The sequence below is a fragment of the Oryctolagus cuniculus genome, chromosome 18, assembly GCF_051225735.1.
Source record: "Oryctolagus cuniculus isolate XC-2025 breed Fujian yellow rabbit chromosome 18, ASM5122573v1, whole genome shotgun sequence".
In the NCBI taxonomy this organism is placed as follows: Eukaryota; Metazoa; Chordata; class Mammalia; order Lagomorpha; family Leporidae; genus Oryctolagus; species Oryctolagus cuniculus.
In genome coordinates, this window is record NC_142884.1 from 66,123,418 (window position 1) to 66,151,261 (window position 27,844).

General features: G+C 42.9%; 1 protein-coding gene across 4 annotated transcripts in view; it reads left to right on the forward strand.

The window, feature by feature from the left end:
- HYDIN (HYDIN axonemal central pair apparatus protein) overlaps positions 1–27,844 on the forward strand; it is a 409,263-nt gene that overhangs the window by 53,673 nt on the left and 327,746 nt on the right. For all 4 annotated transcript variants that reach the window (XM_051847253.3, XM_070062720.2, XM_051847256.3 and 1 more), the window contains 3 exons: positions 2,174–2,293; positions 6,318–6,452; positions 20,961–21,160. In XM_051847253.3, the coding sequence (XP_051703213.3) occupies positions 2,174–2,293; positions 6,318–6,452; positions 20,961–21,160 (455 nt within the window). The remainder of the gene's footprint in view (positions 1–2,173; positions 2,294–6,317; positions 6,453–20,960; positions 21,161–27,844) is intronic.

Here is a 27,844-nt window from a genome sequence, read left to right on the forward strand (position 1 = left end):
CTATGCCACAGCACCAGCCTCAGGAGCATATTATTTAAGATTGTGTCTTCTATTTTTAAATTAACTTCTCAAATCATATGCTTCACTTATGTACAGAAATTATGATACAAACGTTCATCAGTTGGACTGATGGAGAGGAGTCCCCCTCTCAGAGGACTCCCCCATTCTTCCTGTTTTCTTTTTTTTTCTCAGAGTTACAGCCCACAGGAGAAATGAGTGCTCGAGGCCCTTTCACTCTCACTCCTACAGCCTCGTCTTCGCTGTCGAGGATCCGTATAAAACTCGCTTTTCTGAGCGTTGCTGGCTTTGATTATTGTTTCTTCCCTCTGCTACAACCACCCTGTAAAGTTGGGTGGAGGGAATGAGGCCTTTCCCAAAGCTAATTCATCCTAGTTAATGTTTATTTCATCTCTCCTGAGACCATAACAAAGACCAGACCATGAGTAATTTTCAGTGCATACTACTTGTATGTGTGTTTTAATGTGTGTGGACTCCTGCTGTGAAGCATGTCAAAATTAGGAGCTTCACAGTGTTAGATTACCTCTCCTCTTTCTTCTCTCAACCCTGTTGGTTAATTCTATCTCCGATTCCGGAGTTTTATCGTTTATATGTTAGGACAATTATCCTCTACTAATTTCTTCTACAAGAGCTTATGAATCTTGGTTTTATGTGTTTGATAATATTTGCATATCGCCTTTATACTGAAGTACAGATTTCTGGTCATTTTGTAATTTTCTTGCGGCTGTAAAACCTCTTTTTGGTAGCTGTAAAATTTCATAATTGTAAGATTATAGAAGCAATTTGAGCCCTGTGATGATGTTTTATTCCCCCAGATAAGACGCTTGTTTCTGCTAACACATGGGTACCAGCAATAACTTCTTTCTTTTTTTTTAAATATTTATTTATTTATTTGAAAGACAGAGTTACAGAGAGGCAGTGGCAGAGAGAGAGAGATGGAGGGAGGGAGGGAAAGAGAGAGAGAGAGAGAGAGAGAGAGGTCTTCCATCTGCTGGTTCACTCCCCAGATGGCCACAACAGCCGGAGCTGCACCAATCTGAAGCCAGGAGCCAGGAGCTTCCTCCGGGTCTCCCACGTGGGTGCAGGGGCCCAAGGACTTGGGCCATCTTCCACTGCTTTCCCAGGCCATAGCAGAGAGCTGGATGGGACGGGGAGCAACTGGGACTTGAATCAGTGCCCATATGGATGCTAGCACTGCAGGCGGTGGCTTTACCTTCTACACCACAGTGCCAGCCCCAGTTTACCCTTTTTCTGTGGTGCAGCCTTTTTTGGGTCAAGGAAGTGAGAAAGTCCATCAAAGCCCCTTGACAAGTCTTGGAATTCCAAACACTCTGTCTCTCCCTGGTCCTGCTATATTTTAAAAAATGCTATACTGGATCTTGGCCACCCATTCCTTTAATGCACAGAGGAAAAACTTTCCCAACTTTCTTTGTTCATTCCACTCCCCACCTGCATTTACTTGTTTTCTGCAGACTCTGCCATTGATTCTTTCCTATCTTGTTTTGCTCTGTAGTGCCTCCAAGCTGATAAATCTTGATACAGCTTTTCTGGTTATCCTCATAAGGGAGTTGGTCCAATTTACCTCACTCGCCATTAGTAGAAATGGCATTCTGGGGTTGATGTTCTTATTAGAATAAAAAAAACCGGAGACCTAAACTTCTTCTCTCTGTCATATTATAAAAGCTGATGACAATTACCTCGTAAGTTTTTTTTTTTTTTAATTTATTTGACAGGTAGAGTTATAGACAGTGAGAGAGAGAGACAGAGAGAAAGGTCTTCCTTCTGTTGATTCACTCTCCAAATGGCCGCTACGGGCAGCGCCGCACCGATCTGAAGCCAGGAGCCAGACGCTTCCTCCTGGTTTCCCATGCGGGTGCAGGGGCCCAAGCACTTGGGCCACAGCAGAGAGCTGGCCTGGAAGAGGAGCAACTGAGACTAGAACCCGGTGCCCATATGGGATGCTGGTGCCACAGGCAGAGGATTAACCAAGTGAGCTATGGCACCGGCCCCCATGAAAAGTTTTAACTACTAATGCTTACAGTAGTTTCTCTTTTTTGAGTGTTTCCCATGTTTTTTCTTAGTTTTATTATCCACAGGTCTGTATAGTATATTCTTACTGTCTCACTTGATGAATAATTTACCCTTTCAATTGCAGTTTTCAGGAATTGACCTGGATCAAGCATTGTTCCAGCCCTTTCCATCAGAAATTATATTTCAGAACTATACTCCCTGTGAAGTCTATGAGGTTCCACTGGTTTTGAGGAACAATGATACAGTGAGTACATTTGCCGGGGTAGGTGAACTTGTCCATGACGTATGAGAAGGGCTGAAGTAACACAGGATCCTGCTGGCTCTTAGAAGAGTTCTATAATTCAGCAGAGTTAGGGAAGTAGTATGAAAACTTGCTCTTCAGTTTTAAGCTTAATGAAAACAAGGATATGTATTTGTTGCTGTATGTTCAGTTCAAATGCTGTGTCCAATAAATAGCAAACTTCAGATATGTGTGCTATGTTCTTGTTGAATCAAGTGTTGACTAGATAAATGGTCTGGACTGCTCTCGTATGACCAGTTGGGCTGGGTTTTCATTTAAAACATGGCAATCACCATAAATGTTCATGTACTCTGCATTGGAGACACCATTTCTCTGGTTCAACTGTAAACTATCTTCATATGAATTACAGTTGTTGAGCATTTGCGTTTATTTTCTGCAAATTATATTTTTAAAAAAATATTTATTTACTTGAAAGTCAGAGTTACAGAGAGAGAGGAGGAGAGGCAGAGAGAGAGAGAGAGAGAGAGAGAGGGAGGGAGGTCTTCTATCTGCTGGTTCACTCCCCAATTGGCTGCAATAGCTGGACTGAGCCTATCCGAAGCCAGGAACCAGGAGCTTCTTCCCGGTTTCTCATGCGGGTGCAGGGGCCCAAGCACTTGGGCCATCTTCTACTGCTTTCCCAGGCCATAGCAGAGAGCTGGATTGGAAGTGGAGCAGCCAAGACTTGAACCGGCACCCATGTGGGATGCCCACACTGAAGACGGTGGCTTTCCTTGCGACGCCAGAATGCTGGCCCCACAAATTATATTTTTTGAAAACTTACTTTCTCATCTAAAAAATGTGAATCATTTTCCCCTTTTCTCCTCTCCTCCCTTCTGAATCAGACAGCCCCCAGATTTTGTCTGCGGGTCATTGTAGAAGGCTTCTCTTGCTGTCTGTACCTTGTTTCTTTATGACTGCATCTGAGAATTTCTTCTCCAGCCTCATGTCTGTTTCTTCAGAGATAAATTAGTGCTTGTTTCAAGAAAAAATATTAGATGCCTGAGGATTTCCTTGACATCTAACAACAGTGAAAGAAAGAAAAATATGTAAGGTCAGCTGGAAGCAGAGTTAAGTGTGGGGAGGAATCAGACGGGGAGGAAGGCATCTGAAGCTAGGTGGAAAGACAAGTGGGATTCCATGGAGGAGTCTAAGACTGTGGAGTCACGAAAAATCTGGCTAAGAGAAAAGAAGTAAAGACTATGCAAGAATCCAAAGCAAATGGGAAGACTTGTTATATTTGGTACAGTGCTCATTAAAGGAATCACCGATGCCTCTCAGAGATCAATAGGGTGATTTAGTGGCAGCGAAGTCAGACTCTGGAGAAAATGGTATATTTAGGTTTTGTTTTGTTTGTTTCTTGCTGCAGTTGTGTTAGCAAGAGAGCCCCGGGGCCGGAAGCTGAAAGCCTAGGCAGAGAGAAGGAAATCAATCAGAGGCACTCAGGGTTAGGTTCCCGGACCTTAAGCAGAGGCACTGGACATGAACGTTAGGACCTCTGTGCATTTACGGCTGCCGCTCAGTGCGGTTTCTCACATCTCATTCTCCTGTCCTTTTCTCTGTTACTTTTCGACTCTTGCTGCTCGGGTGTTTTTAGGCCATTAAAGCCAGAGAGGAACACACTCAAAGGCTGTTTCGGTCACTCCTCCCTGACCTTAGAAAAGATCATTAGTGGGCGCAAATGATGAAGTCCAGGGAAAGGGGTGTGAGTTCTGCCATGGGACGCTCAGTCCTCGCAGACAACCCAACACGTCTTGGTGAGATGCAGCCAGAGCACTGGCGCCATGGGAAGAGGTTCCCTGTCTGGGGAAGGTCTACCTACCAGCAGGTGCACAGCTTCCTCTAGGCTAAGGGTATTGTTCTTGGGTAGGCTGCTACTGGAGCCTCCCACTGGGTGACTGATGCGAGCCTGCTTGTCTGCTCCCTTAGTTCTCAGCATCATCAGGAACCACTGGGAGGGCTTCGGGGCACGGGGGAGGTCAGTGCTTTGTGTGCCATTCACCCTGTGTTTGTTTCCTCACTGGCACGTAGAGCAAAAGGTAGAATCTGTTTGGTCCTTTTTTTCTGTCTCTCACATACACATGTTGGGGAGAGTAAGCCATGAACACCCTATATGCTGCATTATCATTCTACTTGGGATACAGAATAAGCTCCCAGACTCCAGAATCAAACTGATCTGCATTCACATCCCAACCTTGCTGTCTCTACCCGGAGGCCTTGGGCAAGTCACTTCACTTCCCCAAAACTTGGGGACAGTAATAGTACCCCCAATTTCAATAGATTGTTTTGAATATTAAATGAGATAGTAGATATAAAGCATTCAGCTCTGTGCTTGTTATACAGTAAACAATAAACTATTAATATATTAGTGTTCCCTTTCTGGTTTTTGATCAGCAGTTATACTCCTAGAAAGCTTACACTGAATCCTTACGCACATCATAAATACCACTGCACAGCAAAGCCAGTTCTATTCCTACCAGATCTGCACACCTCTCTTTCTCATCTCCCGCCCGCCCCTGCTGTAGTCTTAAGATCTGTCTGAATCCTTTCTGCATTGACTCTTCCCTTCCCCACCCGGATTAGAGCTTTGAGAAATTTAGTGAGTTGTTCTTTCCTTATTTTTCACAGGAGATTTCTAGGTCCTGCTTTAACTGTAGTTAACTTTCTTTTGCCCCTTTGAGTCTTGGGAAAAAAAAAAATTCCCTTTTCCTTGTGTCCATTTTACCTTCACCCCCGACCACCTCAATTCTTCTTTATAATTGCATTTCTTTTATTTTCTGAGCGACCTGAGCTGGAATTGGGTATGGGTGGGGCAGACTGAGGATGGGAATAAGACTTTAAAAGATGGAAACTGCTTGAAGCTGCCCTGAGGCTGACCTGGGCGGTGCTGTACTGTTTTTAGCTCTGGCTTCATAGTGTTGCCTGTTTAGGACCGTCCCACAGCGAGGCCAGGGCTTGCCTCCGAGCGCCATTGTTTGGTAGGGCTGTGCCTTTTGGACATGCGTCTGTATCTTCATCTCCAGAAGGGGAGTGAGAACGAGGCACAAAGGTTGTGGGGAAGATAGAGAGACACGGCCACATGTCATGGATGGAGGTCCATAGAGGGCCATCAGTCGGCTTTCTATCCAGATAGCAGGTACCAGAGAGAAGCTTCTTATCACAGAAGGAGATTTATCTGGGTTCGTGCTTTGGTGGCTCACAGGCCAAGAGCAGGCAGGCCGCGTCTGTCTGACCATCTGGTGAAGCTGGAGGTTGGCAGTGGCAGAGCACACAGAGAGGAGCAGTCACGTGACGGGGCAGGGAGAGAAGCCAGGTCCAGCTCAGCTTGCTTAACCAATGTCCTCAATACTTCCTTGGCAAGGGAGACACCATGATCATAACCAGCGTCCTCCCAAGAACTACCCTCCCAGGGTCCTTCTTCAGGGACCTAAAGGCCTCCCACTGGGCCCACCTCCTGACACCATAGCTGGGTCAAGCCTCCACCCTCCTTGGTACCATTACGTTATGACTTTGGAAGCCTAAACACCTGCATGAGCTGAGAAACCAAATATTGTTCAAATTGTAGCAGAAGGGGTACAGTAAGTATGGTTGTTTTTTTTTTTTTTTTTCCCCAGAGCAGTTCTGAAGTGTTAGGAAATCCAGTTTAACTCCACTGTGTTGGTATGGTTTTAGCAAATTAAGTAGTCTTTGAAGATATTCACATTTAAATAATAAAATGAACACAGTTAAAATCATAATAAAAATAAGTAATGATAATAATGTTAATAAAAATTCAAGGTAAAGGGCTCATTTTGTGTGAGGCACTGGGATAAAGAGAGGTCCTGTCATCTCCTTCTACAGTCGAGGGAACAAGTTCAGACCTTTCCAAGGTCATGTGTCCAGTAGAAGTTGACAAGGATTTCAGTGTATGTTTAGTTCCAAAATCTGTGTCTTTTATTGTGCATTTTTGCAACCGCAGTGTCAGTGTCTTCAAATGTTTTTCTTACAGATTCCAAGGATGGTGAAAGTTGTTGAGGAAAGTTCACCTTACTTTAAAGTTATCAAGCCTAAAGAGATTGGCCACAAAGTGGCCCCAGGGGTGCCGTCCACATTCCGAATCCTCTTCAGTCCAGAGGAAAACAAGGTAAGAAGAAACCTGCTAAGAAGTTGGCAGAGTACGTGTCAGTAGCAGCCTGCGCCTCAGTTCTGAATACTCACGGGGGTGGTGGTGGTGTTGATATTGGCGTTGGTGCTGGTGGTTGTGTATACGGCAGTGGTGTTGCTGGCACTGATGGTGATGTTGCTGCCGGTGGTAGTGGTGGTGAGAGAAGTGCCCAGGAGTTGGTGAGGAAGGGATGGTGCACCATTGGGAATGAGGAAACAGTTGTCAAGTAGCGCTGAGGGATTTTATGAGCTTCAAGTAGCCAGTGTGTAAGGAAGGCGACCCATGCCTTACCCCAGAATATTTACATTTGAGTACGTAGTTAGAGGGACATCAAGAAGGAAAAGATGTAGTCCAGAGACAAAGGATAAAGATTAGAGATTCTTTGGAGTTCAGACCCTCGTTGATTTTGTCTTTCCTTCGCAGGGTCTAAGTAGTTTGGGAAAGAGACGTCAGACTCAAATGTCAATCACAGTATTAGCCTCATTAATTGTAAAGAATGTGACAAAGACCCAGGGCCCTGATAGGATCTCCTGCTCCCCAGTGACTAGCAGATAACTGGTCCCTGGTAAAGAGCTGACCTCAACTGTGGCCTGACCCAAGCATGAGCTGAGGGAAGAGACCATCCCAGTGTACTCACCCCTGTCTGCACGCAGGCAGCCTAGAAAGAGCCTGTGCTAAAAAAATTAGTGCCGGCGCCGCCATAGCTCACTAGGCTAATCCTCCGCCTGCGGCGCCTGCACACCGGGTTCTAGTCCCAGTCGGGGCACCGGATTCTGTCCCGGTTGCTCCTCTTCCAGGCCAGCTCTCTGCTGTGGCCCAAGAGTGCAGTGGAGGATGGCCCAAGTGCTTGGGCCCTGCACCCGCATGGGAGACCAGGAGAAGCACCTGGCTCCTGGCTTCAGATCACCGCAATGCGCCGGTTGCAGCGCGCCGGCCATGGCGGCCACTGGAGGGTGAACCAATGGCGAAAGGAAGACCTTTCTCTCTGTCTCTCTCTCTCACTGTCTAACTCTGCCTGTCAAAAAAAGAAAAAAAAACAATAGCAGCCATGTTCCCCAGAACCCCCTCCCCCACCTGTGGGCCCATTCTCAAACTCTCCTCAATATGGAAGTCCTAGCTCCTTCTAGAAAGAAAAAAGCAGGTGGGAAGGACTTCTCCTGACCCATCACCAGAAGGTCTGTACAAGGCTGAGAGGAACTTGAGGATGGGTTTCACAGTGTGAGTGAAGGAGTGAGAATAGAAAAGATTATATACAGTGCTACCAGTGTGCATCTTCTGTCCTGCGCTGGTGTGCTTGGGATCAGAACACAGTGGAGTCCCACGGGAGCGGCTCTGAGTCCTGGCCCATCTCCCGCACCTCTAACTCTGATCAGCTGCTGTTCATGTGGGGGTCAGTATTTCTTCTTGGCCTACTGTTATTACCGTTCTGGAAACAGGAATAGAGAATTTAAGGTGGTCTGCTAAGCATGCACTCAAGGTAGTGAGTGGTGAAAAATTCCACTGTTACAAAGTGGCTATGTTTCCCCCCTCTTATTACGGTTTATTTCCTAAGTTGTGTTTGCGAGGACACTACTGAAATAAATGAACAGATAAGCAGTTCCACATGCCGAACTTTTTGTTCTGTGTGGTTACAGCTGCTGGTTTGCTCTGGAAGTTCTCTGAGTGGGATCTGTGAGAGGAACAGTGCCTGCATTTAGTTTGGTATCAGATCCCTACACTGTGGTCCCTGCAGGAAGCTGATTATAAAGAGCCTTTGTGTGACCTGAAATGCAGAGTGTGCCCAAGGGGAGGCGCTGCTTTAACTTTCTTCTGTGAGAAAAACTGCCTTTTCTGTGGGATACTGTTGTGCCTGCAGGTGGTGTGGCTGAGGGAGGCACACACAGTGCTTTCTGAGGCGATGGATGTTCTATATCACGACAGGCTTGTGGATTATCACACGGATGGCTTTATCAAAGGTGTGCATTTAATATCTGTGATGTTGTGTATGTATATACATTTCACCTTAAAACTGGATACTAATAGGGGGAGGTATGGGTGAAGATATTGATTAAAACAGAGTGACAGAAAATAATTGTTGAATCTGAGCGATGAGAAAATCAACACTTATTTTACTACTCTGGTTTTTTCTGTGTATGTTTTAAATTTTTCATAATCAAAAGATAAGAGAAAAAGGTAGATTTTATTGCTGATTCTCCCTAGAGCAGATAAATAGTTAAAATGTGTGGTAGGTATTCTGAGGTCTACCTTGTAAATATGAACAGCTAACACTTCCGTTGAGGAGTCATGTACTTGACTGCATTTTATGGCTCTCTTCATACTTCTGTCTCTTTTATTTCCTCTTAGCACTCCATTCATCCAGGATTTCATGTCTATTGGGAAATTCCAATTTTAAAAGGAATAACTAGGTTAAGTCTTGTTGCACTGTTATTTCCTTCACCTATGTGAAAACTTATCAACGACTGCACACATATATGAGGAGACGTAGTAAGAATAATGGCTGCCTATGAGAAATTTATCCAGTTTTGGATGAATGAAGATTTTTGTATTAGATTTGGACCCCAAGCTGTGCTGTAAGCTCGAGAATTCATTTTTCCAAAGATAGAGTGGTTCTTTCCTTTTGCTGACTGAGACACTGTGCGTTTGGTATCTGCATTTGCCCTTGCTGCTGGAAAGCTGACAGGGCCGTGGACGGAATGATCGGCTAGGGTTGGGCATGCAGTCAGTGTTCCATGCTGGCCCAGAAAACAGCAGAGGAGTAACCAGAGCCAGATTTATTTTAGGAAAAATAAAAGTCAGTCATTCACCAAGTGTCGCTGTTCTTCAGTTGGCCAAATTGATAGCCAAAGTGCATGAGTATTCTTTCCTTCCCTATCCCCTGCTGATCTGAACGCACTCCATTCTCATTTACCCTCCTCACATCTGGAGGGTGAGATATGTAAATTGCAGCGTGCCACAGTTAATAAGCCAGTCCCCTTTCAAATGGATTTTCAGCACCCATGTATATTAGCATGTCGAAGATGATAAAGCAATTTACATTTTTTTCCCTGTCATCTATTGATTTGGCTTCCTGGGGATGGAACTTGTTAAAGATGCCAAATACCCAGATAACAGGTGCAGCAAATTCACTCTAGCTTCCCTTATCTCTCCTCACACAGTTTTTTTTTTTTAAATGATTGAATGTGTTATTAATGTAATAATTCTAGTGTGTATATCATGCACTATAGAAATAGAAAAGTCAGTGTTATCATAAAATAGCACTATAAAATTCTGGAGCCTGGCATTTTTCTTAACCTCTTAAATTTGTACCCTTACTATTAAAATGAGTATGAAAAATATTAGACTTTTATGGGGAAGCAAAACAGAGTACATTGTTGGACATCAGAGAGCATCAGTTTACGGTTGTCATATGGACATGGCAGTGATGCTTTGAAGAAAGGATACTGTGATACAGTTTTATTGCTTAACAAAATACCAAATTTATTATCAAAGTGGTTTTCCTGATTTATACTATGAAGTTTAAAAACCACAGCTCTAGAGACCCACGTGCGGGGCAGTGGGTTGAAGCCCTGGCCCTCAGCACCAGCATCCCATTTGGGTGCAGGTTCAAGTCCTGGCTGCTCTACTTCCTATCCAGCTTCCTGTGAATGTTCCTAGGAAAGCAGTGGAAGATGGCCCAAGTGCTTAGGCCCCTGCACACATGTGGGAGACCCAGAAGAAGCTCCTGACTTCAGATCAGCTCAGCTCCAACCATTGCAGCCATCTAGGGAGTGAACCAATAAATAGAAGGCCTCTTTTTCCGTGTGTGTGTGTCTACCTCTCTCTGTAATTCCATCTTTCAAATAAATAAATCTTCTTTTCTTTTTTTAAATTTTCTTTTTTTTTTTTTTTTTTTTTTTTTTAGAATTCTTTTTTTTTTTTTATTTATTTTTTTTTTAATCTTTTATTTAATGAATATAAATTTCCAAAGTACGACTCATGTGTTACAATGGCTTCCCCCCCATACCGTCCCTCCCACCCACAACCCTCCCCTTTCCCACTCCCTCTCCCCTTCCATTCACATCAAGATTCATTTTCGATTATCTTAATATACAGAAGATCAGCTTAGTATACCTTAAGTAAGTATTTCAACAGTTTGCTCCCACACAGAAACATAAAGTGAAAAATAATAGATGATTTTTTTTTAAATGATGATGAAATCAGATCAGACCTATTGTCATGTTTAATCCCAGTGAGAGTCAAGTTGGGAATTGATAATTTCTTTCTTTCTTTCTTTTTTTTTTTTTTTTTTTACAGAAGATCAGTTTAGTGTACATTAAGTAAAGATTTCAGTCGTTTGCACCCCCATAGAAACACAAAGTGAAATATACTGTTTGAGTACTCGTTATAGCATTAAGCCTCAGTGTACAGCACGTTAAGGACAGAGATCCTACATGAGGAGTAAGTGCACAGTGACTCCTGTTGTTGACTTTACCAATTGACACTCCTGTTTATGGCATCAGTAATCTCCCTATGCACCAGTTATGAGTTTCCAAGGCTATGGAAGCCCCTTGAGTTCTCCGACTCTTATCTTTTTTAAATTTTCTTTAAGTTATTCAAGTTTCATATATTTCATATATACAGATTTAGGAACATAATGTCACTATGTTCCTAAAATAAATCTTTTTTTAAAAAAAATTCAGCTTGAGAAGGATAGAAAATGTTCACATATATTCTCTAAGAGTACTATAATAATAAACTAGGTTGCCAGGGTTTTTAAAAAAATTTATTTAAGGTATACAAAATTCATGTATTTCATGTATACAGATTTAGGAACATAGTGATACTTCCCACTCTACCCTACCCTCTTTCCCAGCCCAACCCCACCATTCCTCCTCCTTCTTTTCCTATTCCCTCTCTTAATTTTTACAATGATCTACTTTCAGTTTACTTTATATTCATAAAATTAACCCTACACTAAGTAAGGAGTTCAACAAATAGTATATATTAAAAAAGCACTGTTCAGGCTGTGAACAATCATCAAAGCTTACAATGTCAATTTCATTTCTATACATTACATTTTTAGTACACTATTAATTACCACAGATTGAGAAAACATGTGGTATTTGTCTTTTTGGAACTGGCTTATTTCACTAAGTATAATGGTTTCCAGTTGTATCCATTTTGTTGCGGAAGACGGGATTTCATTGTTTTTTATGGCTGAGTAGTATTCTGTAGTGTATATACACCATAATTTCTTTATCTGGTCATCAGTTGATGGACATCTGGATTGATTCCATATCTTAGCTATTATGAGTTGAGGTGCAGTGAACATGGGGGTACAGATAACTCTCTCATATGCTGATTCATTACCCTTGGGTAAATTCCCAGGAGTGGGATTGCTGGATCATATGGTGGATTTGTTTTCAGCTTTCTGAGATATCTCCGTATTGTCTTCCACAATGGCTGTACTAGTTTACATTGCCACCAACAGTGGGTTACAGTTCTGAAATAAAGTATAGATTTGGAAAAATCCTCCACAACCTATCATTTTTTGTTGGGAACAATAAGGATAGGCTTTGTTTTCTTCCTGCCTGGAATTAGGCACCCCCATTCCTGCCTAGGTCATCCCGCAACCCAAGGCCTAGCATAGTGTCTGCCACATTCGAAGTATGCAGTACACATTTGTTGGGAGAGATAAGTAAGCAAAAGTTGATCTCAAGAACATACATAGAAATTTCTTCACCTTGAAGAAGCCTGCAGATGATAAAACAAGAACATATAAAAAGGGTTCACATATCTTCCAGTGTCGCAAATGTGTTAGATGTTTATTCTTGTTATTGTCACTTCATCCAGGTGAGGGACATCTGAGAAGCCTTCTCCCTAGAAGGGCCTTCCTCTCCATTGTGCATCATGTCCTCAGTGAATTATGTCACTACTTTCTCATTTTCTTGGCTTGATAAATGTCATTGATAAGAAGGTTCATGAGGATCTTAGAAATTTTCTCTATGAAAGACTTTAGATAGCTCAGGACTGAAATTAAGAACTAAGAATGAATAATATTATTTCACTCACACTATGCCAAGACCAGTTCTTTTTTTTTTTTCAAACCTTTCTCTCTGGCCCCTTCCCTCAACCTTTTCTTTTATTTATATAAAGAGAAAGGTTTCCTGTATTTCATATATATACTTGTTTATTTTTTTTTAAGATTTATTTATTTATTTGAAAGACAGAGCTACAGAGAGGTAGAGGCAGAGAGGGAGAGAAGTCTTCCACCTGCTGGTTCACTCCCCAGATGGCCACAGCAGCTAGAGCTGAGCCAGTCCAAAGCTAGGAACCAGGAGCTTCTTCTGGTCTCCCACGTGAGTGCAGGGGCCCAAGGACTTGGGTTATCTTCTACTGCTTTCCCGGTCCATTAGCAGAGAGCTGTATTGGAAGAGGAGTAGCTGGGTTTCTAACCGGTGCTCTTATGCAATGCCAACCACTGTAGGTGGCAGCTTTCCCACTACGCCACAGTGCCAACTCTCTTTTAATTTTTACAATAACATAATTTTCAATTTTCTTTATAATCATAAGATTAACCCTCTATGAAATAAATAATTCAACAAATATTAAGTAGAAAAACCATTGTTCCTCAAGAGTATAGAATAGGGCTTATAAACAATAATCAAACTTCAAATTGTCAATCTCATTCATATACATTACATCTTTCTGTACTCTGTATATTAGTTACTACAAATCAAGAAAAACACATTTTTCTTTTGGAGAATGGCTTATTTCACTAAGCATAAGGTCTCCAGTTGCAACCATTTTGTTGTGAAAGACAAGAGTTCATTCTTTTTTATGACTGGGTAGTATTCCATAGTGTATATATACAACAATTTCTTTATCCAGTCATCAGTTGATGGACATCTGAGTTGACTCCATATCTTAGCTATTTTGAGTTGAGCTGCTATAAACATGGGAATACAGATAATTCTTTTATCTCCTGATTTCATTTCCTTTGGGTAAATTCCCATTAATGGAATGGCTGGGTCACATGGTATATCTTTTTTCAGACTTCTAAGGAATCTCCATACTGTTTTCCATAACGGTTATAATAGTTTATATTCCCACCACCCATGGATTAGGATACCTTTTTCCCCACATCAGTATACCAGGGATAAACACAGATTTTTACTGGACTCATTTTTCAGCCTTCTGCTGCAGACGTCTAAGTGTTGGCCAATGAGGGATAAGCAGGACTTATGAGGCATCTGCTTGAATAGAGTTGAAATGGCAGCAGGGGCCCCATTTGCCCTTCTGCATTCCTCCCTCTGGCCTGCAGCTTGGCTATGAGAGAGAACAATGCCCCAGGAATTACGTGCTCACTCGCTCTCTCATGAGGTGACGTTGAGATTGGAACGTGTTATACTAGAGGTGTTATACTTGAATGGGGTAGAATAGGAATTTAGGAAATTGTGTTTCTGATGACACAGTTAAGCCACCCTACCAATCTTTTTTTTTTTTTTTTTTGACAGGCAGAGTGGACAGTGAGAGAGAGAGAGACAGAGAGAAAGGTCTTCCTTTTGCCATTGGTTCACCCTCCAATGGCTGCCACGGCCGGCACACTGCGCTGATCCGAAGCCAGGAGCCAGGTGCTTCTCCTGGTCTCCCATGCGGGTACAGGGCCCAAGCACTTGGGCCATCCTCCACTGCACTCCCGGGCCACAGCAGAGAGCTGGCCTGGAGGAGGGGCAAATGGGTCAGAATCCGGTGCCCCAACCGGGACTAGAACCTGGTGTGCCAGTGCCACAGGCGGAGGATTAGCCTATTGAGCTGTGGCGCCAGCCACCCTACCAATCTTACAGTACTAACTCTGTACTTGTTTATGTGGGAGAAATAAATCCAGTGAAAGCTGTTCTTATTTTATTCTTTTTCCTATTGTATGTTGCTGAACTGAACCCTGGTGATTATAGGAGCCAAAGACTGTTGCAATGGTTCAGGCAAAAGATGAAGATGGTTTGGACTAGGGTAGTGACAGTAAAGGTGATGAGAAGTAAGAGAAGTCATATATTTCTCATGGTAGACCTGCCAGAGTTTGCTGATGGATTGAAAGAAGGTATAAAAAAGAAAATATAGTTTGACTCCTGTGACTTTGGTCAGCAGCTGGCTAAATTGTGACAGCATTTACTGAGATAGCAGTGAAGGAAAAACAGATTTGCAAGACTGCAGGGCGGGCTAAGGTGAAGAATCAGGAATAAAATGGCATTGTGGAATTAACCATTGGATTTGTTAAAGCCATTAATCATCTTGTCCAGAAAAAATTTCTGTGGAATGTTGGACTCAGAATCCTGATGGGGTAAATTAAAGAAAAACTAGAAAGTAAGGAGGTGGTGAACATGAGTTTAAATAATACCTTTGAAAAATTTTGCTGTAAAAGGTGATAAGAAAAATAGGAAAGTAGCTGGAGGTGATTGTTGGGGTCAAGGATAGGGTTCTTTTTTCTATGTTTAAGATGAGTTTATTCCAGCATGTTCATAACCTGATGTATGCATGTTTGGTAAAAAGGAAAATTGGTGATTCAGGAAAATCCTGGAGTGAAAATGGTTGAGTTCTAGTGCATAGGGGAGGCTTTGGTCTTATAGGGATGGAAGTGAAGGCAGAGTATGTGGGTTATAGATGTGAGTAGCTCAGTAGACCTAAAGGTACCATACAAAGCAAAAAACAATGAAGAAGAAATTGATGATTTATGCATGAGTCATGAGTAATCACAATGAGTATCATTGTGTACTAAGCACAAAACGGCAGCCATTAATCTGGAACTCCCAGATCTTTCCTCATGCCAGAGGTCCATGGCCATTATCTTTTTAGATGGAGAAATGTAGATGTCACTAGGAATTGAGACCCCAACTAAGTGACATGAATAGCCATAACACTAGAGGAGAAGGCCTAGGACACTTGATCAATGTTGTATTGATGTGGATTGGAACTTCAGAACTGATTCTTCCCTTTGGAGGGTGAATTTCAGATTGAAAAGACATTAGCATGATAAATATTTTTAACTACTTAAAGAATTTAGAACAATTTCAGGATCACTAAACATTACAATTGCTGAGTCTTAATCAGATCTGGCTTCATCTGTTTGCCATTCCTTCATCAAGCTGAGGCGTGGAGAAGAGGCAGAAAGAGGAAGTGAGGGCTTAGCCACACCAGCCTTGCCCTTGATCACATAGAGAGTCGTTTATTGCAGTAGAAGACATTATTTTCCTTTGCCTGGGATTTTAAATGCAAAATTATTGCTATACTTGCTTTCTATCACAGGACTAATGTAAAATAGAGATTCATTCTTTTCACTTCTCAGAAGGATGAATCTGTAATTCACATCTTCTGCTGGTCTTTTAAAGTTTGGAGGATGGGCATATTGGAAGGAAGGCTAACAACGACAACAACAAATGGTTGGGAAATTTCATCTGGAGAGCATTGTTGTATGGGAGAACATTTGAGGATATAAAGTAATTCCTGGCTACGTCTGTAATAGTAGAGGGATGTAGTTCAGAATAAATAGATTTGCTTTGAATGGTGACCTGACTGCTCTGAATATTAGTACTGAAGGGAGTACATCAACTGAAGTAATTGCTTGGCTTGCAGGCTGACAGAGCCTCCAAACATCTGAATTAATTTTAAGTCAGTAGAGCAATATATAATAGCATATTACATAATCTAATATAGTCAGGCTAAATGCATAACTTCAGAGATTGGAATACATTTTTAAAAGAGTTGTTTAAAGAGCTTTCTTCATATTCCTAAATGGATATGTGAATTGGCTTTGAAAAAACATATAATTCTGATCAAATTTCAACCCCCCCTCATTTGGGAACTTGAAAAGATTTGAGAACATCCTTCACAGTATTCTAGTTATCTTCCTAAACTGTTTTCCATTGTCTTAAATTTCTTGTGGAACAAAGCAATGGATATATGGATATAGAACAGAATAAGGCAAAACACCTCAGGATCTCCTCCCATCCTAGATTCAGCAGCGTTTTTCATTCTTTCTCTCAAATCTTCAGTTAATAGTAAGTCTTCAGATGCGTCAGGTGCTTTCCAGTTTACAATCCCTAGCAAAGCCTTTGCTAACTGGGCTTGAGCCGAGAAAAAAAATGAACACAGTACTTATCTCTTCAGGATTCTGTTACAATTAGACTAGACTGTTGTCTCATTTAATTCTTTTTTAAATTTTTTTTTAAAAATTTTATTTGAAAGGCAGAGTTACAGAGAGGGAGGGGGGAGAGAAAGAGAGAGAGAGAGAAATGTCTCCAATTGCTAATTCACTCCCGAAATGGTGACAATGGCTGAGGCTGGGCCAGGCCAAAGCCAGGAGCCTGGAGCTTTTGCTGAGCCTCCCACATGGGTGCAGAGGCCCAGCAATTGGGCCATTTTACACTGCTTTCCTGGGCCATAGTAGAGAGCTGCAGTGGAGCAGCCCGGGTCTGGCGCGGAGGGCATCACAGGTAGAGGCTTAACTTGCTATAGCTCATTGCTGCCCCTACCTTGTTAAATCCTGTGCAGTTTTCTAACATCAAGTGTCTTTGTGCAGTTTGTGCTTACTTAGATATGGATAGTATCACTTTTGAACCTGATATTATCATTTAAAACCAGACTCAACTGCAGAGCTAAGAGTCCCATAATTCAGTTTTAATAAAATTTCATAAATACTGTCGATTAATTTTTATTGCTCACTCTTACTATAGGAGTTTTTTTTAAGATTTATTTATTTATTTGAAAGAGCTACAAAGAAGCAGAGAGAGAGAGAGAGAGAGAGAGAGAGATCTTCCATCTGCTGATCCACCCCCAAGACAGCTGCAATGGCTGAATCTGAGCCAATCCAAAGCCAGGAGCCAGGAGCTTTCTCCTGGTTTCGCACACGGGTGCAGGGCCCAACGACCTGGACCATCCTCCACTGCCTTCCCAGGCCATAGCAGAGAGCTGAGACTCGAACCGGCGCCCACATGGGATGCTGGTGCTGCAGGTGGCAGTTCCACCTGCTACACCACAGCGCCGGCCACACTATAGGACTTTAATGTTTGCAATTCCCCTAGCCAGGAACACTGTGTCCCTAGATCTCTCCTTGACAGTTCCTTTCATTGTTTCGATTTCTGTCCACAGATCACCTCAAGGAGGAATGTTTAGTTTGATCAAAATAAAACTTCCCCACATGATCATATTACCATATTTTACTTTCTTAAAATATATAAAATATATGCCACTTTGAAATTATTTAGTTCTATTATTTTATAATCATCAGTATTATTATTTCCCTAACAACAAGAGTATGCACATGTTGAATTTTATTCTATATGCTTTATGCGATTCACAGTGTTTAATTCAATAGTTTAGTAATAATAGGTACCATTTATTGAGTGCTTCCTACCCGCCAGGCACTAGGCTAAGCACTCTATTGCACCAGTCCACGTGGTATCACCATCTCTTGCCTAGGCTATTGCAATGGCTTCCTAATAGGCCTCCCTTTTCCCATTGTAGTCCCCTACTAGGCTCTGGCTCTCATAGCAGCTGGTGCTTTTCCTGAAACACTAATCAAGTTACATCAGCTCTCAGCATCGTGAATGCTTTCAGCCATCCTCCGGTCCTGCCAAGGGCTAGCAACATGCTGTGTGATGAGGCCGTATGTCTCACTTCTTGGCCATACGTCTCACCACCCTCTTTGCTCCCCTCTGGCCATAGCTCCGAAGACTGCCTCTCTGGGAGAACTGTCCGCACACAGATCTTCATTTCTCTCTCACTCAGGTCTCCACTGAAAGGTTGCCTTCTCATAGAAGCCCTTCCACCCAATGTAGAAAAGCTCTCAGGTCACTCTGTGTCCCCAGCTGTGCTTTTTCTTACTCACCACTACCCAACATTGTCTTATTGTCCTTCATGAGCGATGCTTACTGACTTCTAGGCCCTGTTGTAGGAAGTGAGGATACAAAAGTCGATAAAGTGGACAAAGTCTGTGCCCACAGAGCTCTTGAGGGGAGACAGACACCACATGCAATAAGTAGGTAGGATTCATAACATGTTACATGGCATTAGGGCAAACCAAAGCAGGAAGAAAGGCTGGGGAGCCATGCAGCAGGAGAGGGAGAATTAAGCTTAAAATGGGGCAGCCGGGAGAGGTCTTAGTGAGAGCAGACAATTGCATCAAGTCCTGAAGAGATGAAGGGGCGAGTGCTGTGAGAAAGCAGAGGGGAGTGAGTTTGGGGCAGAGGAAACCACCTGTGCAGAGGCTCTGCAGGGGGTCTGTAGCTGCAGAGATGAACAAGAGGGAGTGGAGGAGACTGGCAGGAGAGAGGACAGGGAGCCAGCCACGGAGCCCTCCTGTGCACGGCGGTTCTCAGAGCTGGGCGAGTCTGAGCAGAGAGTGGCCTGAGCTGGGTTACTTTTTGACTGGCCTGGCCTTTATTTGGGAAATAGACTTCAGGAAGAACAAGTGTTGAAACTGAGAATCCCTTTATCCCAGGGATAAAGTTGGAGTAGCTGGGACAGGGTGACATAGGAAGAGATGGCAAGAAGTGACCACAGTCTAAATATGTTTTGAAGGTAAGTCTTAACAAGATTTGCCAAGAAATTGAGAGAAGAGGCAGTCAATGATGTGAAAATCTATGGTTTCCAATCTAGGCCACTGGAATGGTGAAGCTGCCAGCACTGAGGTCAGGGTTGGGGTGAAGGGAAAGTAAGGGTAGGACCTTGGCTGGCTTGGTGGAGCCTTTGTGGGTGCTAGGAAAAGGACCCCTTCTGGGCTGATGCACAGAGTGAGTGGAATTGTATCCCTCATTCCTGCGCCTTGGCAGGGCTTCTGTATGTGTAGCTGCAGGCACTGGTATTCTTCAGGGGCTTTGTTTGGGGGAGGGTAAGTTACCATCCAGTGAGGGGCCAGTTGGGTGGAGTTCAGAGGGACACAGAACAAACTGCAATGTTGAGGCCAGGTCCTGAGCCTTCCTGGCTGTTTTACCTTTGTATTTATATATATATATATATATATATATATATATATATATATATATATATATATATTTTACCTTTGTGTATGTGTGTGTATATATATATATATATATAGGCTGAAAGAAACCCATGGCCATGGTTGCTTCCCACTCAGTAGTAGTTCTAGACCTAGCAGGGTACCTGGCACCTGGCCATGTAATAACTGTGATTGGATGAATGACTTCACTGGAGATGCCCTTGCTTCCTACCTGTTCTGTGGTTTTGTGAGCTCGAGTGCAGAGAGAGGTCTATAGGTCAGTCTAAGACAGGCGTTCTCATTCCTGCTTTACACCCAAAGCCCGAAGAGAGCTTTTTTTTTTTTTTTTTTAAATAAACCTCCACCACTTAATACCACTACTCCATAGTTACTGAAAGGAAATTTGAGTTAAAAGTGATTTTACAGTGATTAAGATCGCCTTGTAGCTAAAACACACGCCAAATGATGGGAAAGCATAAAATGGAGAAAAAAAAAAAAAAAAAAAAACCCGGATAGTTTCCAGGTCCCTTTCGTGGTTACCTCTGAGCTTCTGGCCTGTTTTGAGGGCACTGTTAACGTGCTCCTCATACGTTTAGTTGTGCTTGTAGCTGAGAGCTCACTTTGCAATGTTGCGGGCGAGAGTTCTATTTCTGTATTAAGAAACAACATAGGGACTTTGTTCCGTTTCATTTATACTGCTGACAGGGGAAGACAGATGCCTAGGACCTCAAAATTTTGTTTGGAGTTGTCAGTAATGGCTTTGCACCAGAGGTAGAGTTTAAACTGGGCTGTGTATCCACTATCGATTGCTGCGTAATCAAAGACTATCCCAAAACTCAGTGACTTAAATAATAAGCATTTATTACTGCTCCGGAAACCATGGTACAGCCGGGTGGCTCCTGTGCTCTGGACTGGGCTCATTCACACGTTGAGTAGGCAGCTAGGCTCATCTTGGCTGGGCTTCCTCGCATGTGTGGGATCAGCTGCTGTAGGGTGGTCTAGCATGGCCCTGGCTGGGCGTCTGTGCTTTCCTCCTGCAGTCAGCTGGACCAGGCTTGTTCACATGGCAGCTGCGAGTTTCCAAGAGTAAGACTGGAACTGACAAAGCTTCTCGAGGCTTCCCCTTGAAGCTGCCAGCTTCCATGGGTCAAAGTGAGGGGTGGAGAGACAGACGCCACCCTCGATGGAGGAGCTTCAGGGTCGCCTTGCGGAGAGTGTGGACATCAAGAGAACCTTCCTTGGCATCATGAGTCTGACACGTGGGTGGAACATGGACGTGAATGAATGGTGTGAATCTCCTTTGATCTAAGGACAACTCTTCCTTGACCATGCCCTAATATCTGGGAGATGTGTGAACGATAAAATTCTCTACTGGCTTGTAGGTTTGGACTGTTTGTCTCAGAGAATCTCCAGAAATATGGTAGGTCATTTGACACAGTGCCTGTCTGTTTGTCCTGCATAGTCATCTTGCCCATGCTGGGTTTTCCACACCTAATGATGGTGCACTTCCCTTGCAGGATTATGCCCATATGTTGACGTGCATCACTGACAGAGAAAAGTTTATTGTGCCCATCAAAGCGAGAGGCGCGCGAGCCATCCTCGACTTTCCTGACAAGCTGAATTTTTCCACTTGCCCTGTCAAATACAGCACTCAGAAGATTCTGCTGGTACAAAACATTGGCAACAAGGATGCTGTGTTTCATATCAAAACCCGAAGGTATGTGTTCCTTTGGCCCTAGCGTTGGATTGATTATTGCTAAATCTATTGAGCATAAGTAATTTGCTAGAATTGCATTCCGATGGAGCCGCTTGTTACGATTCTCAACTGCACAAGCTCAGAGCCCTCCGAGATGTGGGATAGTCTTCCTCTTCTTCCTAAGAGGAAAACAAAACTTGAGGTTTAATGTACTGTACGCATTTTTGACTAAATACTGTCACCTATTTGGTTTTTAGAAATGCTGGATGAAAATCCTTCTTTTAGTATAGGGAATGGTCCATTGGAGTTTACAAATAACCATAATTATATTTTGACTGAGAATGTTTATAACTGGTTGGTTAGTTTTATATTGCCATTGTGGCAGATTAGGACAACCTTAGTGCCTTGAAACAGCACAAGCTTATTATTTTACATTTCATCATGTCACCAGTCTCACCGAGCTGAAATCAAAGTGTCAGCAGAGCTGTATTCCTTTCAGATGACCTGGGGGAGTATCCATTTATTTGCCTTTTTCTAGCTTCTCTAGACCGTCCACATTCCTTGGGTCATGACCCTCAGTTTTCTTGTCTGAAAAATGGGGGAAAGTATAATAGCCACTCCCCAGGGTTATTGTGAGAGAAAAGAAATTAGTAAACATAAAGTACTGGCATACAGAAAGTACTACCGTGAAGTGTTTGTTCTCTAATTTTGTCTTCTATGAGCTAATACCAATGTAGTAGGCACAACAGTGGCTCCCAAAATATGTCCATGTCCCATTCCCCAGAACCTGCATCCGTGTTATATTACCTGGCAAAGGGGGATCAAGGTTGCAGTTGGGATTAAATGAAGGGGTTACCCTGGATTCTGTGGATGGGCCTGATGTAATCACAAGAGTTATTGCAAATAGATGGAAGTGAAAGAGTTGAGAAGAATGAGATGTTGCTGCATCTGAAGATGAGAAAATAGATGGCCTGAGAGGTTGTGTCATCTCCTACAGAGCACAGACCAAAGGAGTAGGGGCTTCATGTGAATATTTATGGAGTGGCTACAGTGTAGGCACCATGGGACAATAAAAAGCATGATGGACAATCCTTGCTCTCAAGAAGTTCTCTGGGGCCGGTGCTGTGGTGTAGCGGGTAAAGCCACACCTGCAGTGCCAGCATCCCATATGGGTGCCGGTTCTAGTCCCGGCTGCTCCACTTCCCATCCAGATCTCTGCTATGGCCTGGGAAAGCAATAGAACATGGCCCAAGTCCTTACCACATGGAAGACCCAGAGGAAGCTCTTGGCTTCAAATTGGCTCAGCTCTGGCTGAAGGGGCCAGTTGGGGAGTGAACCAGAGGATGGAAGACCCCCCCCCCCATCTCTCTCTCTTTCTCTGCCTGTCCTCTCTCTGTGTAACTCTGAATTTCAAGTAAATAAATAAATCTTTTAAAAAAAGTTCTCTGAGGAGATAGGAAGGAATAATTTGTTATGGAACATGTATGAGATTCATGGCTGATCCACCAGTGGGGCCTTAGCAACCAACCAGCTTGTAAGAAAGGAAGCAGGGAGTCAAATTCTTTTCTATCATTTTTAGAAAATAGCGTGTGCCTTGCTCTGGGTTGTCAGCTCATATTCAGAAGGGCTATATCTGTGGAATCCTCTGCTAATTTAAGGACATATCTCTCCAGGAATGATTAGTGTTTGCTTCTGCCTGGTTTCCCAAGGTCAGACCTCCCTAGAATATTCTCTCGGTAATGTCTTGGTTCAGACATTCCTGGGATGGCGTTATATATTCACACCACAATGCTGTATCGGATGCTAATTCCAAAGTTACATATTTCCTAGAGAAACTTTTTTCATGTTGCCAACAAGATAATGTTCTGGTAACCCTTCAAGCTCCCTTGGTTTATATGGTATTCGGTGCAGTCCCCCGACTTGATCACCCCAAGGCCTCGTCTCCTGACTCAGCAAGAAAAGCTTTTTATTTTTTCTTTTCAACTTTTATTTAATAAATAAAAGCATTAACAAAGAGCTTTTCCCCCCATAACCTCCCTCCCACCTGCAACCATCCCATCTCCCACTCCTTCTCCCATCCCATTCTTCATCATGATTCATTTTCAATTATCTTTATATACAGAAGATCAACTTAGTGTATACTAAGTACAGATTTCAACAGACTGCACCCACAAAGACACACAAAATATAGAGCACTTTTTGAGCAGTAGTTTCTCCATTAATTCTCATAGTATAACACACTAAAGGCAGAGGTCCTACATGGGGGGCAGGTGCACAGTGACTCCCGTTGTTGATTTAACAATTGACACTCTTATTTATAACGTCAGTAATCACCCAAGGCTCTTGTCATGAGCTGCCAAGGCCATGAAAGCCTCCTGAGTTCACCAACTCCAATCTTATTTAGACAAGGCCATATTCAAAGTGGAAGTTCTCTCCTCCCTTTAGAGAAAGGTACCTCCTTCTTTGATGGCCTGTTCTTTCCACTGGGATCTCACAGAGATCTTTCATTTAGGTGTTTTTTTGTTTTTGTTTTTGTTTTTGTTTTTCTCCCACAACGTCTTGGCTTTCCATTGCTGAAATACTCTCATGGGCTTTTTAGCCAGATTTGAATGCCTTAAGGGCTGATTCTGAGGCCAGAGTGCTGTTCAGGGCTTTTGCCATTCTATGAGTCTGCTTGTATCCCACTTCCCATGTAGGATCATTCTCTCCTTTTTAATTCTATGAACTATCATTAGCAGACACTGGTCTTATTTATGTGATCCCTTTGACACTTAATCCCATCTTTTTGATCAATTATGACATTAAACTGATCACTTTAACAGGTAAGATGGCATTGGTACATGCCACCTTGATGGGATTGAATTGGAATCCCCTGGTACGTTTCCAGCTCTACCATTAGGGGTAAATCTGAGTGAGCATGTGCCGAAATGTATGGCTCCTCCCTCTCTTATTCCCACTCTTATATTTAACTGGGATCACTAAGAAAAGCTTTTAAAAACCCAGGCTTTTAGGTCCTTGAGAACGTGGGAAGACCTAGTATTAACTCAGTGACTTAATTCTGTGGGCTTCGTTTCCTCCTTGTTTTAGAGTCCTGTGAGTCTTCCTTACTTTTGTTCATGCTCAGCTACACATTTATATAATGCATTATTACTAGGTATTTTCTGGTGGAATATTTTAGGCTATCTAGTCTTCCATATTCTATGTAGCAGGGATGCTGTATTTTAGGTTGTGGGCACATCCCTTCAAACAGAAATTGAATTTATTCTTCCACATATTGTGGGAATATAACAATATTCATGTTTGGTATATTTTATATTTGGTATAATATTTATGTCTGGTATAATATTTCTCCTGACTGAAAAAGTATCTTTAATATTACTTATTGCACAAGTCTGCTATAAATACTCTTTTTGTCTGTTTAAAGAATGTTTATATTTTTCCTTCATTTAAAAAAATATATTTATTTGAAAGGCTAAATGACAGGGAGAGACAGAGATGGAGACAGGAAGTTCTTCCATCTGCAAGTTCATTCCCCAAATGACTGCAACAAGCTAGGGCTGGGCCAGGCCAAAGCCGAGAGCCCAAACTCCATCTGGGAATTCCACATGGGCACAGGCACCCAAGCACTCAGGCCATCTTCCACTGCTTTCCCAGGCGCATTACCAGGGAGCTGGTCAGAAGTGGAGCGGCAGGTACTGAAGCTGGCATTCCTGTGTGGGATGCTGGCATCACAAGCAATGGCTTAACTGGCTGTGCAACAACACCGGCCTTCTTTGATTTTCGCAAGACGTTTTTCTCTACAGTATAGAATTCTGAGCCATTAATTATACACATATTTTTCCAGCACTTGAAAGAAGTCACTCAGTTGTCTTTGGCTTACATTTTTCTAATGAGAAGTCTAATATAATTCTCACCTCTGTCTTTCTCTATGTAATTATGTCTTTTTCTTGGGCTGATTTCAAGATTTTTGTCTTCATATTTGGGTTTTAGTAGTTTGAAAATGTTGTGTCTTAGTGCAGGTTTTCTTTGTTTTGTCTTTTGCTTTGGTTGGCTTTTGTTTTAATACTACCCAAGAGTCTGTGGGGGCCGGCGCCATGGCTCACTTGGTTAATCCTCCGCCTGCAGTGCCAGCATCCCATATGGGCACTGGGTTCTAGTCTCAGTTGCTCTTCCTCCAGTCCAGCTCTCTGCTGTGGCCCAGGAAGGTGATGGAGGATGGCCCAAGTGCTTGGGCCCCTGCAACCACATGGGAGACCAGGAGGAAGCACCTGGCTCCTGGCTTTGGATTGTCGTAGCTCTGGCCCTAACGGCCATTTGGGGGGTGAACCAATGGAAGAAAGACCTTTCTCTCTCTCTCTCTCTCTCTCTCTCTCTCTCTCTCTCACTGTCTAATTCTGTCAAATAAAAAAAAAAGAGGCTGTGAGCTTTCTGGATCTTTAATCATTTTTGGAAAATCGAGGCCATTATTTCTTCAAATGTCTCTTCTGCTCCATCTTCTCTCACATCTTCTGCTTCCTGTAGGAAAGCTCTGTGTACTGCAGTTGAAACAGTCTGCACAGGTCAAGTCTCCTCCGGGGAAGGGCATTATCTGTCTTTAGGCTTCAGGCTACTTGCCCTGCACCCTCAGTTGTCTGATGGGTTCAAGAAAAGTTGTTAACTTTTTGTTTAGTTTTTTTTTTTTCTTTTCATCCCAGCTTTCTGCCTCCTAGGTAGAAGAAAGACTGTCTCAACCACTTTAAATAAATCATCCATCAAAGGCATAGGCCTCATTCTTGAGGAAATCCATGTCCCCTGACATCACTCATAAGTGCTTATACAGCCTTTGTCATCTCTTGATGAGCCTCACATGTTTTGACTGAGGATGAAGGGAGCAGATTTTTCTGCTCCACTATGATATATAAAAAAATCCTTTTGTATTCTTTTTTAAAAGATTATTTATTTATTTGAAAGAGTTAGAGAAGGAGAGGCAGAGAGAGAGAGAGGTCTTCTATCTGCTGGTTCATTCCTCAGTTGCCACAACAACCAGAGCTGTGCCGATCCGAAGTCAGGAGCCGGGAGCTTCCTCTGGGTCTTCTCACTTGGGTGCAGCGGCCCAAGGACCCTGGGCTGTCCTCTATTGCTTTCTAAGGCCATAGCAGAGAGCTGGATTGGAAGAGGAGCAGCCGGGACTCGAACCAGCACCCATATGGGATGCCGGCACTGCAGGTGGCAGCTTTACCCGCTATGCCACAGCACCAGTCCCCCCACCTTTTTTTTTCAACTGAAAAAATCTTCCATTAACTATAGGTAATACATAATAAAACTTCCTGTTACATTGGTGATTTTTTTCCTATGGAGAATCCACCTAAGGTAGAAAAACAAGTGCAAGCAACATATCTTCTGGTATGTTTTGTCTGAATCTTTAAAATTAAGCTACATTTATGCATAAATGACAAATTCTTACATATTAGATTCATGTAAATGCAAAGCAAAATCACTTCAAATATTTAAAATAGTGTAAAATTACATGAAAAGATCTAAAATATTTCCTTTAAAAAAGATTTATTTATTTGAGAGGCAGAATTACAGAAAGAGAGAGGGAGAAACAGAGAAGTCTTCCATCTGCTGGTTCACTCCCTAAGTGGTTGCAACAGCCAGAGCTGGGCGGATCCAAAGCCAGGAGCTAGGAGCTTCTTCCAGCTCTCCCACGTGGGTGCAGAGGCCCAAGCACTTGGGCCATCTTCCACTGCTTTCCCAAGCACATTTGCAGGGAGCTGGACCAGAAGAGGAGTGCCAGCCCCCAATCTAAGTTATATCTATCTATAAAACTATGTGACTCATCATATTTTTCTAATATAGAAGAATTCTGATGCTAAATGGGGAACCAACTTATGAACTACCAAGGAATCATAAAGGTATGAGAGATTGGTCCAACATTCCCATTTTACAGATGAAAGAAATAAGGTCTGAAAACGGAAATGACTTGTTTAAGATCTCCCAGTAAGTTAACATTAAAACCTGGATTAGAATAAGCCTGGGCGAATTCTGGGTCTGTTTGCCCTCAGATCCGTTTGTCACCTTGCCCTTGATCTGCTCAGTGTCACTGTGGGGCTGTGTTAGTCTTCGTGGTCTCCTGGGTTGGCTGGATTCCATCTGACTCTGACCACTTGGGGGCACTAGAAGGAGACTGGAAGATAGGAACAAGCCAAGGTATTTGACCTCCTGCAGGGTCTCCAGCTGTGGCTGACTCTCCTCTGTGGCTCCAGCTATTCTCAGTTGAGCCTCCCATGGTTCCAACTTCTGCCAGCTAAGGCTCCTCCCCAGAATCTGATAACACGTCTGTCTTCTCCTTTTGCTTCCTGCTGAGGGCTGGAAATGGCTTACTGCTGTTATTAATCCTGGGCTAAATCCCCATCTTAAATTCAGTCTCTCATCCTTCCCATTTTCGGAGGAACCAAGTCTCTCAAATTCCCTGTTTGCAAGTAGGTTGGTTTTTCTGGTTAGACTCTTTATGAAAAAGTAGTCTTATGCTCTTTGCACAAAATGCATGCTTTCCAACCACGTTGTCAGTCATGAGAGTTGCCTCACATCCTTCCAGTCAATCTCTTTTTGAATTAGCCACAGCTGGCTTCAGATGTTTGCAACTGAGAACCCTGATGGCCACAGTGGGGAAAGGGCATAGCTGAGTATGTGGTCTTACCATGTTGAATCAGAATCTCTGGGGAG